This window comes from Plasmodium falciparum, assembly GCF_000002765.6.
Source record: "Plasmodium falciparum 3D7 genome assembly, chromosome: 13".
NCBI lineage: Eukaryota > Apicomplexa > Aconoidasida > Haemosporida > Plasmodiidae > Plasmodium > Plasmodium falciparum.
In genome coordinates, this window is record NC_004331.3 from 1,055,001 (window position 1) to 1,069,553 (window position 14,553).

General features: G+C 18.9%; 4 protein-coding genes across 4 annotated transcripts in view; 3 read left to right on the plus strand and 1 right to left on the minus strand.

Annotated features, from left to right (window-relative positions):
- PF3D7_1325400 (conserved Plasmodium protein, unknown function) overlaps positions 1–8,310 on the plus strand; it is a gene marked incomplete at both ends in the record, with an annotated part of 10,560 nt that extends 2,250 nt beyond the window's left edge. Inside the window, one exon of the mRNA XM_001349957.1 lies at positions 1–8,310. This exon is cut by the window's left edge and continues 2,250 nt beyond it. Within this exon, the coding sequence (XP_001349993.1) occupies positions 1–8,310 (8,310 nt within the window).
- Positions 8,311–8,943: 633 nt separating this feature from the next.
- PF3D7_1325500 (conserved Plasmodium protein, unknown function) lies at positions 8,944–11,411 on the plus strand (the record flags this gene model as incomplete). Its single annotated transcript, XM_001349958.1, has 5 exons — positions 8,944–10,558; positions 10,677–10,719; positions 10,816–10,961; positions 11,067–11,199; positions 11,345–11,411. 5 exons carry the CDS (start codon positions 8,944–8,946, stop codon positions 11,409–11,411), a joined length of 2,004 nt encoding a protein of 667 aa, XP_001349994.1.
- Positions 11,412–12,096: 685 nt separating this feature from the next.
- Positions 12,097–12,685, plus strand: PF3D7_1325600 (mitochondrial fission 1 protein, putative; the record flags this gene model as incomplete). Its single annotated transcript, XM_001349959.1, has 2 exons — positions 12,097–12,156; positions 12,320–12,685. The coding sequence occupies 2 exons, from the start codon at positions 12,097–12,099 to the stop codon at positions 12,683–12,685; spliced, it is 426 nt and encodes a 141-aa protein (XP_001349995.1).
- Positions 12,686–13,049: 364 nt separating this feature from the next.
- PF3D7_1325700 (conserved Plasmodium protein, unknown function) lies at positions 13,050–13,635 on the minus strand (the record flags this gene model as incomplete). Its single annotated transcript, XM_002808986.1, has 3 exons — positions 13,050–13,199; positions 13,407–13,445; positions 13,585–13,635. 3 exons carry the CDS (start codon positions 13,633–13,635, stop codon positions 13,050–13,052), a joined length of 240 nt encoding a protein of 79 aa, XP_002809032.1.
- Between the last annotated feature and the right edge of the window lie 918 nt (positions 13,636–14,553).

The following is a 14,553-nucleotide window of genomic DNA, read 5'->3' on the forward strand; positions in this document are numbered from 1 at the left end:
GAGAAAATACATGAACATAAAAGAAACATAGACATTGTCCAAAAAAAAATGAATAGTATTAATAAATTTGAAGGAGTAAAAGAGTTTGATAAGGTAGTAAATAATATGAAAAGGTATTATAGTATAAATCATAAAACAAATAAAAAATGGAACCTATCAGAATATTGCGAGAATGATGAAAATATGAGTAAGGAAATAAAAATGGAAGAAATTAATACATACAATATGAAAAATATCAAAAATATGAATAGTACAAACAATATAAACTATTCGTATGATTATTATGATTATTATGATGGTGAAAAAAGTAATGTCCTTTCATATAACGTTAAAGAATCATATGCGCACAAGTCTCAAAAATACGCATCAGATCTCGAAAAAAAGAAGCACACAAAAAATAATATTAGAAGAGGCCTTTACTTAGCCTCTAAAATTTTAAAGGATATACATGAAGAAAAACAAAAAAAAAAGAAAATAAAAAAAAAAGAAAATTTACATAATTATGTTGATAAAAATAAATATGATAATAATTATATTCATAACGAAACATATAATGATACATATTCAAATACAATTCCAGTATTCTATGGAATTAAAAAAAGTAAAAATATCTTATCTTCATCTTACGATGATTTATATGTAAATATTAATAAAAAAAATAATACTAGTATAAATAAAAATAATAATATTCTTTGTGATAATAAGTATGATCATAGCGATATAATGCCTAGTCATAAAGGTAAAAAATGTACAGATAATAATTATGTGGATAATGAATTTTTGAACATGTCAGGAAAAAATAATATTCTTGATTATTCTTTGAATTCTGGAAAAGGATATAATTATAATTATAATTATAATTATGATGATGATGATGATGATAGTTCAATAATACATGTAGATAGTATGGATGATTTGAAAATGTCTTATGAAAGTATAAGTTTGTTAAATAATTTTAGTTATACGTTAGATAATTCAAAAGATATAGATTTAAACAATGTTCATAATATATATACAAGAATAAATAAGAAAAATGATTATAATGTAAATGTAGAGGAGGGGAAAATAAATATCTCTTTAAATGAAGAGAAGGAAAAAAGGAATGAGCAGGATTATAAATTTTTGGAAGAAAAAAAAGACAATACTATTATTTTTGATGAAAATAATGATACAATAAATGGTGTTCATGTTAATAATGATGATAATAATAATGATACAATAAATAGTGTTCATGTTAATAATGATGATAATAATAATGATACAATAAATAGTGTTCATGTTAATAATGATGATAATAATAATGATACAATAAATGGTGTTCATGTTAATAATTATGATAATAATAATGATACAATAAATAGTGTTCATGTTAATAATGATGATCATAAACATACCCAAAGTAATAACATTCAAAATTTTTCATCGCAGGAAAATACTTATAAAAATACAGATAATATAAAAACACCATGTAACTATGATAAATGCTCGAATGAAATTATACAAAAGGATAACGACTTTAATATTAAATATTTATATTCTTCATCGTCTATATATAGTAATACATCAGAATGTAATACCAAAAATTATATGAAGGGAAAAAACAAAATTCATCTTTTGAATAAACACATTAATGACGATTATTATGTAGACTATTTCTCAAATGAACTTGATAAAATTATTAAAAAAAAGAATAGTATAAAAGAAAAGAAGAAGGATATGAAGACGAACAATATAAACAATAATAACAACAATAATGAAGATAAAAATAAAAGAAGAAATAAAAATAAAAATAAAAAAATATATATAAACTTTTCAGACGGAGATATACAAATAAATAATAAAAAAAAAAGTAATAGTAATGAAAAATGTAAAATAAATAAAGAAAATTATATATGTGATGAAACAAAAAATTTCACAAATATTATAATTCCTAAATATGAAATAATGCACAAAAATAATTATTCAAAAAAAAGTTTTAATAATATAAAACATAATCAAAATGGCGAGATCGATGAAACAAACACTATAAAAGACGAGATTAAAGATAAATCTAAACATGAAGAGGAAGAATATGAGATACTGCACAAGGTGGATAATAAAAAAAATGATGATCAACAAGATGATCATCATAATGATGATAATAATAATAAAAATGATGATCAACAAGATGATCGTCATAATGATGATAATAATAATAATAAACAAAATGATGATCATCCTGATAATCATCATAATGATGATAATAATAATAATAAACAAAATGATGATCATCCTGTTAATCATCATAATGTTAATTTATCAAACGATCCCACACAAAGAAAAGAAATTTATTATGATTATTTACATGAAACAGGAAATAAGAACATAATAAAAAATCGTATGAGTAATTCAATGAATAATATGTACGATTTAAAACATAAAAATTATTACAATGATCAAAATATTTTATATAATGATTTGTTAGAAGATGTAAGACATGTGTCCTTTGAAAATGTTTATTTGAAAAATAAAGAAAAAAATTTATGTAAAGTAAAAAAAAAAAAAAAAAAAGAAAATGAGAAAATTCTAAAGAAAGACAAAGATACAAATTTAGATTATAATAATAATAATAATAATAATAATAATTTATTAAAAAATAAAAGTTCTGAACAAAATATTAATATTACTCCAAATTCATCAACGAAAGAATTTAAACTTACATATGAACATGTAGAAAATGAAAACGAAATTTGTATATCTAATAGTAATTCTACATTATGTGAAGATATGAATAAACAAAATAAATTATCTTTGGATAATTGTGTTAAAAAAGAAGGAACTAAAATAGAACAGCTCTTGCAAAATATTTTATGTACACTAAAAAATAACGAAAGAGATAATAATAATAAAATATATAATAATAATAATAATAATGAAGATGATCATAATATTCCTTGTGACCATAATAATATTTCTGATAATGTTGTCTTGTCGAATGTTCATATGGGAAATAATCAAGACATTAACGAAAACGTGTATAATATAAAACCCCAAGAATTTAAAGAAGAAGAAGAAGATATCTCCATGGTGAATACAAAAAAATGTGACGATATTCAAGAAAATATAAAAAACGATGAAACATTTATTGAAGATGAGATGTCTAATAAGTTTACTACTTTACAGTATATAAGTCGTTCTATAAAGGTTTTAAAAGAAGAAAGAGATAATATACAAAACAAATACGATATATTAAAACAACAAAATGGTGTTATACAAAACAAATACGATATTTTAAAAGAACAAAATGGTGTTATACAAAACAAATTCGATATTTTAAAAGACGAAAAAGATAAGATACAAAAACAAAATGACATATTAACAAATAAATGTAACGAACTACAAAATCAATGTTGTAATAACCTAACGGGTCTTCAAAATGTAACAAAGAAATATGATGATCTACAAAATAAATACAATATATTAAACAAACTAAAGAACTCATTAGAAGAGAAAAATGAAGAATTAAAAAAATATCATGAACACGTCATACAAGAAAGAGATCAACTTATAAAAGAAAAAGAAAGTGATAAACAAGAAATAGAATATTTAAAAAATAATGTAGATGTGCTAAAAATAGATAAATCAAATTATATGATTGAAAAAAATGATAATATTGATAAAATAAAAAAATTAGAAGAGGAAAAAAAAAAGTTAGAAGTAGACATAAATAACACAAACGATATTCTAATATATAAGGAGGAAAATATATTATATGAAAAAAATAAAAGACATGAAGAAAGAAAAGAAAAGGAAACATTAAAAAACGAATTAGATATAATTAAAAAAGAATATAATGAACTATTAAATAAATATGATGAGAATATAATAAATGAAGAAAGAAAAGAAAAGGAAATTTTGAAAAACGAATTAGATATAATTAAAAAAGAATATAATGAACTATTAAATAAATATGATGAGAATATAATAAACGAAGAAAGAAAAGAAAAGGAAATTTTGAAAAACGAATTAGATATAATTAAAAAAGAATATGATGAACTATTAAATAAATATGATGATAATATAATAAATGAAGAAAGAAAAGAAAAGGAAACATTGAAAAACGAATTAGATATAATTAAAAAAGAATATAATGAACTATTAAATAAATATGATGAGAATGTAATAAATGAAGAAATAAATAATATGAAAAATATTCTTATTAAAAAAGAAGAGGAGATGAAAGAAATTAAAGAAAATAAAATTTTATTAAAAAAGGATATAGATATGTATGTAAATAATATACATATTTTAGAAATTGAAATGAAGAAAATAAAAGAAGAAAATAATTTATTAAAATCAAAGAATCTGGAATTATTAGAAAAAGAAGATATAAATAAGTCATCTATATTTATGAATCATAATAAAGACATCGAAATGAAAAAGAACAAAAATAGTACACAAGGATATTATAATGATAATATGAATGAATATTTATATTTAAATGTTGATAAAAATATATTAAAAAATGTTTTTGATCATCATGATAAAAATTCAAACACGTTTAATGATAGCTGGAATATATTTATAGAAGAGAAAAATGATAGGTTCATAAGCATACAAGAAAATGATCATACGAATAAAAAGAATTATAACAAAAAAAATAATATTACGAATACTTATAATGATCATAATAATAAAGATGAATTTAAAAATGATTTAAACTGTAATTTTTTATGGAGACATTATGAAAAAATATTACAAGATATAAATCATTTAAGTATTGATAAATTAAAAATACAATATAAAGATTTGTTAAAAGAATATATATTTTTAGAACTTTTAGTTATAGAGTATGAGAAAAACAATGTAGCATTACATGAAACTAATAAAGAAGGAAATAAACAAATAAAAGAAATGGCTCATTATAAAAATTTGTGTATAGAATTAGAAAGATCAAACCAAGAGTTATATGATAAGTTAAATGAAATAAATAATGTTTTACATATTCGAGATCATAATAAAGAAGATAATGATAATAAAAATAAGATATGTAATCGAAAAGGTTCATCTATATATATAGAAATATTAAACAAAACATATAATATAACCAAAAATATTGATATTATAAATGAAGAAATATTTAATATGAAAGAACAAAAAAATGATAACAATATAAAAATTTCGAATATTTTAATATATTTAAATATTATATCTACAGATATTATGTTTATACATACAAATATTTCCTATATAAATGAATATATAACGAAAAGTACTATATATCTCGATATTCATCATTTAAAAAATACTCTTCTTTATAAGGTCTCTACAAAGGATAATATAAATGTGCATACATCATCAACATTATGTAAGGACACTAATGAATTTAAAAAATATAATAATCAAATAAATAAAACTAATACTAATATAATTGTGGATGATCAACAAATATTTAAGGAGCAAGAATTTATTAATATGAAAAATGAAAATGGAAACGTAAAGAATATTGAAAGTTATGTAAATGGTGATGATATATATAATGATAATATAAATAATGATAATATAAATAATGATAATATAAATAATGATGATATATATAATGATAATATAAATAATGATAATATAAATAATGATAATATATATAATGATAATATAAATAATGATAATATATATAATGATAATATAAATAATGATAATATATATAATGATAATATATATAATGATAATATAAATAATGATAATATAAATAATGATAATATAAATAACCATGGTGAGGAATACCATCACAGTGGCGATATTATAAATAAAAATATACTATTTACAGATATGAAAATAAAAAACAAAACAGATAATGTAACAAACAATATTATAAACAAACAATATGATGAACATATAGAAGATGTATTAACCTTTTTTGAAGTATCCTTTTGTAGTGATCTTTTCTTAATATTATGTCATATGTGCAAAAGTATTAATGAAGTTAATTGTTCTTTAAGGAAAAATGATATAAATTCCTGCACCGATAGTTTATTATATATTAAGCATGTATTACATGATATAAATAATTTTTATAATAATGAAGAGAATACATCCTTTTTAAATGTTTACGTTCATTTATTTGATATTTTTAAAAAGTCAGTAGATAAAATGTTGAATATTATACAAGCACAAAAAGATTTAGATAAAATATATAAAATGTTTGTAGAAATTTATTATATGAAAAAAATTATACGATTTATAATATTTTCCTTTTTTAAATTTCACGACATATATTCCGTATTTAATGTTAACACGTTCGATGGGGTATCCTATTGTGCAATACCTACTATGTCTAAGGATGATGAAAAGAAGGTACAAAATAATAATGAAGACAAGGATGTAGACATAGTAAAAAACATACACACGGATGATAATAAACATATAAATAATAATAAACGTGTGACCTATTCTCATACATCACATATATGTAGTGTAATAAATAAATATTATGACAGCTACTGGGATGAATATTATACAAGTAATGAAAGAGAAAGAAGTGTATCTAATTATAAGGATAAAAAAAAGAAAAAAGAAAAATATAATGATATAAACAAAAAGGACGAAAGGGACATAAAGGAAAACGATAGAGAGATGTTATACAGTCTCATGGTGAAAATATTAGAATATAATTATAATGCACATATGATACCCAATATTATCTGTACATATGAAGATAAGAAAACAATATTAAATAATGATAATAAAATGTGGTTATTTGATGAAAAAAGAAATTACGCTAAATATGTTTTAAAAATAATTTATGAACATATGAAATTGGGTAATTTTCTTATAAATAGTAATGAATTTTTAAATACATTTGAAGAAAAAAGTTTAAAGAATTATTTGTATAAGAATATATTTTTTAAAAAAAATTATAATATAAATATTGATATAATACATCAACATTTAAGTATGTTATTTAAACAAAATATAGGTATAAATTATGAATATTACTATGAACAATTTTTATTCATATTAAATAAAATAATATTAAATATATCATCAAATAATAATATTCATTACTTAAATACAACCACTTGTGAAAATATTTTCTTCTTTGACAATTTAAATATAGAGGAAAATTATATAAATAAATGTGTGCATACATCACCATTAATAGATTTACAGCATAGCAATAAAAATAAAAGTAATAATAATATAAATAGTAATAATATTATAAATAGTCATAATAATATAAATAGTCATAATAATATAAATAGTCATAATAATATAAATAGTCATAATAATATAAAGAGTCATAATAATATAAATAGTTATAATAATATAAATAGTTATAATAATATAAATAGTTATAATAATAATATTACAGAACTCAGATCCTTATCATATAATACATCCACATCGAATACTAATTTTACAACTTTTAAAAATAATAATCCTTTTAATCATAATATAAACTATATAATAAATTATCCCTTGTTAGATATAGATAATAAATATATGAGTGTATTATTTCATATGTGGCAAAAAATGGAATTAAATTTTTTCTTTAAAAAATATTATCAAAATAATAAATATAAAGAAATAAAAGAAAAAAACAAATTATCCAAATCATGTAATTATAATATAAATAACAAACGGTTGACAAAAAATATGTGGAGTACCATGAATATTAAAGATTGTACAACAAAAAAGAAAATGTGTCCCCTTGATCATATCGATTCAGAAAATGAAAAATATAATATGGACAAAGATATAGATAATAACCAGAAGGTTTTACATAATAATAATAATAATATAAACAACTCATATAATAATATTAATAATAAAGATGTTAATAATAATCTTAGTTTTGATAATAAATTACATGAAGAGAAAAATGCAGAAAACAAAAAGAGTTCAAAATACTTAAACAAATTTTCTTCTTTAAATAAAATGAATACACTTTTTTATGAAAGTGATCATAATTCTTATGATTATTCAATCGATACATACTTAAAACTTATGGTTTTCGATATATTTAAATGTAATAATGAAAAAAAAGAAATAGGAATTGATGATTTTATTTTTGTTTTTAAACAATTACATATAAATATTAAAAAACATGTCATAAATAAAATATGGAGTATACTAACGGGAAAACAAAATCTAAACACCGCATTAAAACATAAAATCACAATCTCCACATTTATTAAAAAAGCATACACAACAAATCCATCACTTATTTTTTATGAATACTGTAAAACAAAAGTACAATTAAAAGAAGCCAACAAAAATATTAAGCTCTTACAAAAGTATAACAAAAAAATGTTACTCCTCGTAACAAATTGATTTCTTCTTTTTTTGTGAAACTGGAATATATATATATATATATATATATATATTTATTTAATTATATATTTATTTATATATTACATGTGTGTTGTATATATATATATATATATATATATATTTATATTCATTCATTTATTTATTTTTATTTTTTTTTCGGTAGAAATAAAATGTTCCATTTTGAATAACATATATATGAACATTTTTATTTTTACATATTAATAAAAAAAATACATTTTATTTTTATTTCTTTTTCTATTAAAAATAAAAACAAAAAGGAAAAACATGTTGCATTAAATATAAACTTTCAAGTTCTACAGTTTTTAAATATTTTGATTTTTTGTAAAATGAAATAAATAAGGGTACACATAAATATATATATAATATATATATATTTATATATATATATTTTTTTTTTTCCCACCTTACTGTTTAAAGAAATTGCCTAATACATTATATTACACTATTACGTCAAGGGGAAGAAAATAAAAAAAAAACAAATATATATATATATATATATATATATTTATTTATATTTATATATTTATTTATATAATATAGATGAAGAAATATACTTATATATAAATATTATACCCATAATATACTTACCTATTTTCATGCGTTTCTTGTATGATGGTTAAGTCCGTACATAAAATAATCCCCAGGTTTTATGGCGACCATTTAAAGAGAAAGTGTAATTATAATAAAAAAAAAAGGTATCAAAAAACAATACCATATAATTTTACCAAATGTACATTTTCCTCAAATTCTGAATGCTTAAAAATAAATAAAACTACTTGTAATGATAATGACTTACCAAGTTTTTTAGATTTACAAGAGATGAGACTTATAGGTAATAAAAAAATAAGCTTTAACAATGTTTACGAAAATAGAGTTAATGTATTTTTAAAACCATTAATAACAGATATAATCACTGATAAAAACTCTGATAATAATTATGATGAAAGCCAAATTATTCTTGATCATGTACAAAATTTAAAAAAGGAAACGGCGCACGAGATTTATGAAAATATATATGAGGATAAAAAGTATAACCAAACGGACAAAATTTCTAGTACGCATGAAGAAGATAAAGAGCAAATAGTTAAGAATAATAATAAAGATGATATTGTGAATAAAGAAAATTTAATTAATGAACGACATGCATATGTAAATGATGAGAATGAGACATATGTGAATTGTAATATACAAAATTGTAAAAATAATGAAAAAATAAAAAGGAATAATACACATGATGATGATAATAATAATAATGATAATAATGATAATAATAGGAATGGTAGGAATTATAATAGTGGGGTGAACAAAAAAAGAGATCTACAATTTTTATCACAAGATAGATATAATATACTACTTAAAAGAAAACACAAATATATATACGACTTTGAAGTTTATAATATTAGTGAATTAAGTAAGTATGAAGCAGGAGAAATTGTAAACGTTTATTTTTATAATAAATTACACATAGGTATAGGCTTATTAAATCGAAAAAGTAACATTGTTATTAATATAATAGATAGAGATATATCAAAAAATATAAATGATCAATTTTTTATTAAAAAATTATATGAAAGTATTAAAAGGAGATTTCATTTTTTATATAATATAAAATTATATGAATATATATATTCATTTCATATTAGAAAAAATTTAAAGCTTTTTTGTAAAGTTGTAAATTCAGTCCATGATTCATTACCTGGACTTGTTGTATATATATTTGATAAACATTTATATATAAGATATGATAATTTAAGTATACAAAAATATAGTTATATATTTGAAAAAGAATTAGAAACTATATTCTCACCTAAAAATATATTTTGTAAAAAAATTATAAGTAAAAAAGAAAAAAGAGCTCAAATGGGCAAAGAATATATTTTAGAACAAATAAAAGGAACAGATCTTGAATTAAATTATGATGAAAATGGTTATACTTTTTATAATAATATAACGAACATATCATATGATATATTTCATATAGAAAATAAACAAGATAGACAATTCTTACAAAACATTTTTCATGAATCCAATATCTTAAATGTTCATGGAAATGTTGGAGAATATATTATTAACACTTCTTTTCAAAAAAAAAAAAAAAATATTAACACTGCAAATTATAGTGACAACATATCTATTATTTTAAGTGACTCTGTCAAAAACACAAACTACATCAACAAAAATATTGAGCTCAATAAATGTGATAATATAACATCTCTACATAGGGAAGGTACAATCCAAAAAAAAAAAAAAAAAAAATGAAAATAATAATAAATAAATAAATAAATAAATATATATATATATATATATATATATATATATATATATTAATATCTTTTTTCATTTAGACATTTTGGAAGAACTAAACAACATGTACCTAAACAATTTAAAGTAAGCACTCCCATCGCCAATGTATATACTGTTAACAATGAAACGTTTATATATATATATATATATATATTTATTTATTTATTTATATATTTTTAGGTTTGATTTAATTATATATAACATAAAAAGTAATATTGTCTACCGAAAAAACTCTTATATAAGTGTTTATGGAAAAAGGCACATTGTGACCTTCAAAGGAATATACAGCTTTTTAAATTACATGGCAGATATCTTACAAAAAAATGGTAACTCTCTAAACATGTACATAAATAAATAAATAAATATATATATATATATATATATATATTTATATTTATATTTATTTATTTATTTTATTTTTTTTTTTTTAGGCTTGCTATTTATAACAGTAGAACTGTCAGCCGTTGACTATCACAAATTTTTGAATATCGTCAAATGTGTATTTGAAAATAAGAAGAAAAATGTATCTATCATATACGAGAATTCTTGCACCATTGAAAATAAGTAATATTTATTTAAAAAATACAAATTTTGTTCTTTAGGAATAGTGATATATATATATATATATATATATATATTTATATATTTCTCCTTTTTTCTTTATATCATTTTTTTTTTTTTTTTTTTTTTTTTTTCTTTTTCATTTCAGCATATTATGTATTGATGAAAATGCATGGTATATGAGATCGGTATGTTTTAAGTTGAACAACGCGTGAACCGTATATGCCACAAAAAAAAGTAATACATTAACATTTGAAAATAATACATATATATATATATATTTCTTTTTTTTTTAATTTATTATTTTTTTGTTAATTTGTACATAAAATTTTATTTTACCACTGCATATGTGCATATAAAAATATATATTATATAAATATATATATAATATATATATATTTTATATTATTGTAAACTTGAAAAAAAAAATTTAATATTTACAAAATATATATTTTTTGTAATTCACAATTCATTTAAATAATGAATATAAAAAATAAGCGACAAATTTTTTAGTATTAGAAAAAAAAAAAATTTATTTTTAGGTACACAATTGAATTATTTATTTTGCATACAAATATTATATATATTATGTGCAATTAAATATTATAATATATATATATATATATATATATATATATATACATTTGTATATATATTCATATTTATGTGTTATTAAAAAATTCAGTAAAAAACTGTAATAATTAAAATTTATACAATAATTCATATAATCTAAAAAAATGACAAAATAATTATCAATTGTGTTACTAACATTTTGAATATTATTTTCTTTTATCTTTGTCTTCTACGTATAGTTCTTTTTTTCTTTTCATCCATCTTTTTATTTATTTTATTTTTATTTTAATATTTTTTTTATAAATTAATTCTAAGGAAAACCAGAAAATGGATAGTCCAGAATTACTTAAAATAGAACTTCAAAGATTAAAGAATGATTATGAAAATGTTAGTAAATAAAAAAAAAAATACATACATACATATATATACATATATATATATATATATATATATATATATATATATATATATATATATATGTGTGTCTATATATTTATTTTGTTTTATTGTAAATTACCTTACTTGTTCATATTTTTTTCTGAACGTTCAGGAACTATCAGTAGATCACGTAATGCCCAAGACTCAATTTGATTACGCTTGTTTGTTAATATGTTCTTCAGATTTAAAAAATATAAAGTTTGCTTCTTCATTATTACATGAATTATTATTTATAAATTATAATCGTATAGATTGTTTATATCAGCTAGCTATAGCACATATAAAATTAAGAGATTATAAAAAAGCTAAGAATTATTTAAATGCCTTATTAAAAATCGATGCAAGAAATAGTAATGCTTTAGCTTTAAAGAGTTTACTTTTTGATTTAATATCATCTGATGGTTTAATTGGTGCTTTGTTAGTTGCACTCACAGCTTGTGGTTTATATTTATCTTTTAAATCTTTCAAGTATTTTTAATATTTTTTAGTAAGACGAAATAAATAAATCTTTATATTAATTCATTGATATACAAAAGCTCATGGAGAGCATTATAAAAAAATATAAGTGTAACGAAATAACAATAAACAAATGATGGCCATACTCAAAAAAAAAAAAATAAAATAAAATAAAATATATATATATATATATATATATTTGAAAATAATGGGAATATAATGCATAATATGATATAAATATAATATACGAATAATTGTATTTATTTATAAAAATATTCTCATATATATTTTTTTATATTTTGCTTCACTTATTTATTTATTTTTTTTTTTTTATATTTTTTTTTTTTTATGTTATTGTCAAAACTTTCCTTATTCATATATTCCTTTTATATATCTAAATGTCCATTACAAAAATCTAGCAATAGAAAAACAAACATCCAATTTATATAAAACAATCTATGATTCATTGATTTCTTGGAGTATTTTGTGGCGTTGTATATATGCAACGGTGTGTGTTGATTACATATATGTTTTTCCTACGAAAAATGAAATATATAAATAAGTAATGCTTTAAATGTATAAGGCGAGTTACAGGGTGTGTGTTTTTATGTTTTCATATAAAATGAATAAAAATTAAAAAGAAAAATAATAATTAAATAAATAAATAGATACATATATATATATATATATATATATATATATATGTATCCATTTTATAGCATGAAATATTTTAAAAATATTACTTGAATAAAGAAAAACTTTTTCTTATGATACATCCTATTCTATAATAAAAATTAATGTATACATATTTATTTAATTAAAGTTTAATAAAGTATATAAAAAAACAAATTTTTTATTAATTGTTTTATTAGATGAAATGAACGTCTTTTATGTTTCCTAAAAGATAATGCTTGTTCTCACCTTCAACAGAAAAGGCAAAGATGTAGAAATATTAATAAAACGTTTAACCATTTTATCAAATATTTATTTTATACATAAATATTTATATATATATATATTATATATATGTATATGTATTTTATAATTTTATATTCTTATTTTATATACATTATAATTATTACCATAAAAATAAATAAAATTTTAAATTAAAAGAAAAAATATGTACATATATTATATATATCTAAAATCGTTCTTCGTGAATTCAAAAAATACTTATTTATAAGAATTTTCTTCTATTTTTTTTATAATAAATCATAAATATAAAGTGTGCACTTGAATAATATGTATACATTTTTTATAGCTTTCCGTAAAAAAGAAAAATAATAAATATAATATATATATATATAAATATATAAATATTTTCTTATAAGGACAAATGAGCATATGAGCTTTAATTTTTAATTCAATTTCTTTTTTTTCTTTTTTTATTTTTTTATTTAAAATTTTTGAAATAATAAGTTTAATAAATTATATTTTTAATAAAAATATTTTGAAATTTATAAGTACCAAATGGAGAATTTTATTTATATAAGATGTATATTTTTTTTTTTTTTAATTTGAACCCCCCGATATTACATTTTTTTTTTTTTTTTTTTTTTTTTTTCCATAAAATTATAATATATACATAAATAAATATATATATATATATATATATATATATAGAGAGAGAGAAAAAAAAAATATAAAATTATTGAAAATTATTATATAAATATTACAATTAAATGATTTCACTTATTATCCTTTTATTATCACATTTTATCATTATATATTTATGGTGGTAAATTATTTTTAAAAAATGGAAAAAAAAAAAAAAAAAAAGCATATATGTTTGATTAAAAAAAGTCTCATAATTTTTCATATAATCATATAAAATATGGATAATGGATATAAGGAAAATTAAGGTGATGTTATAATACTATAACAATATGC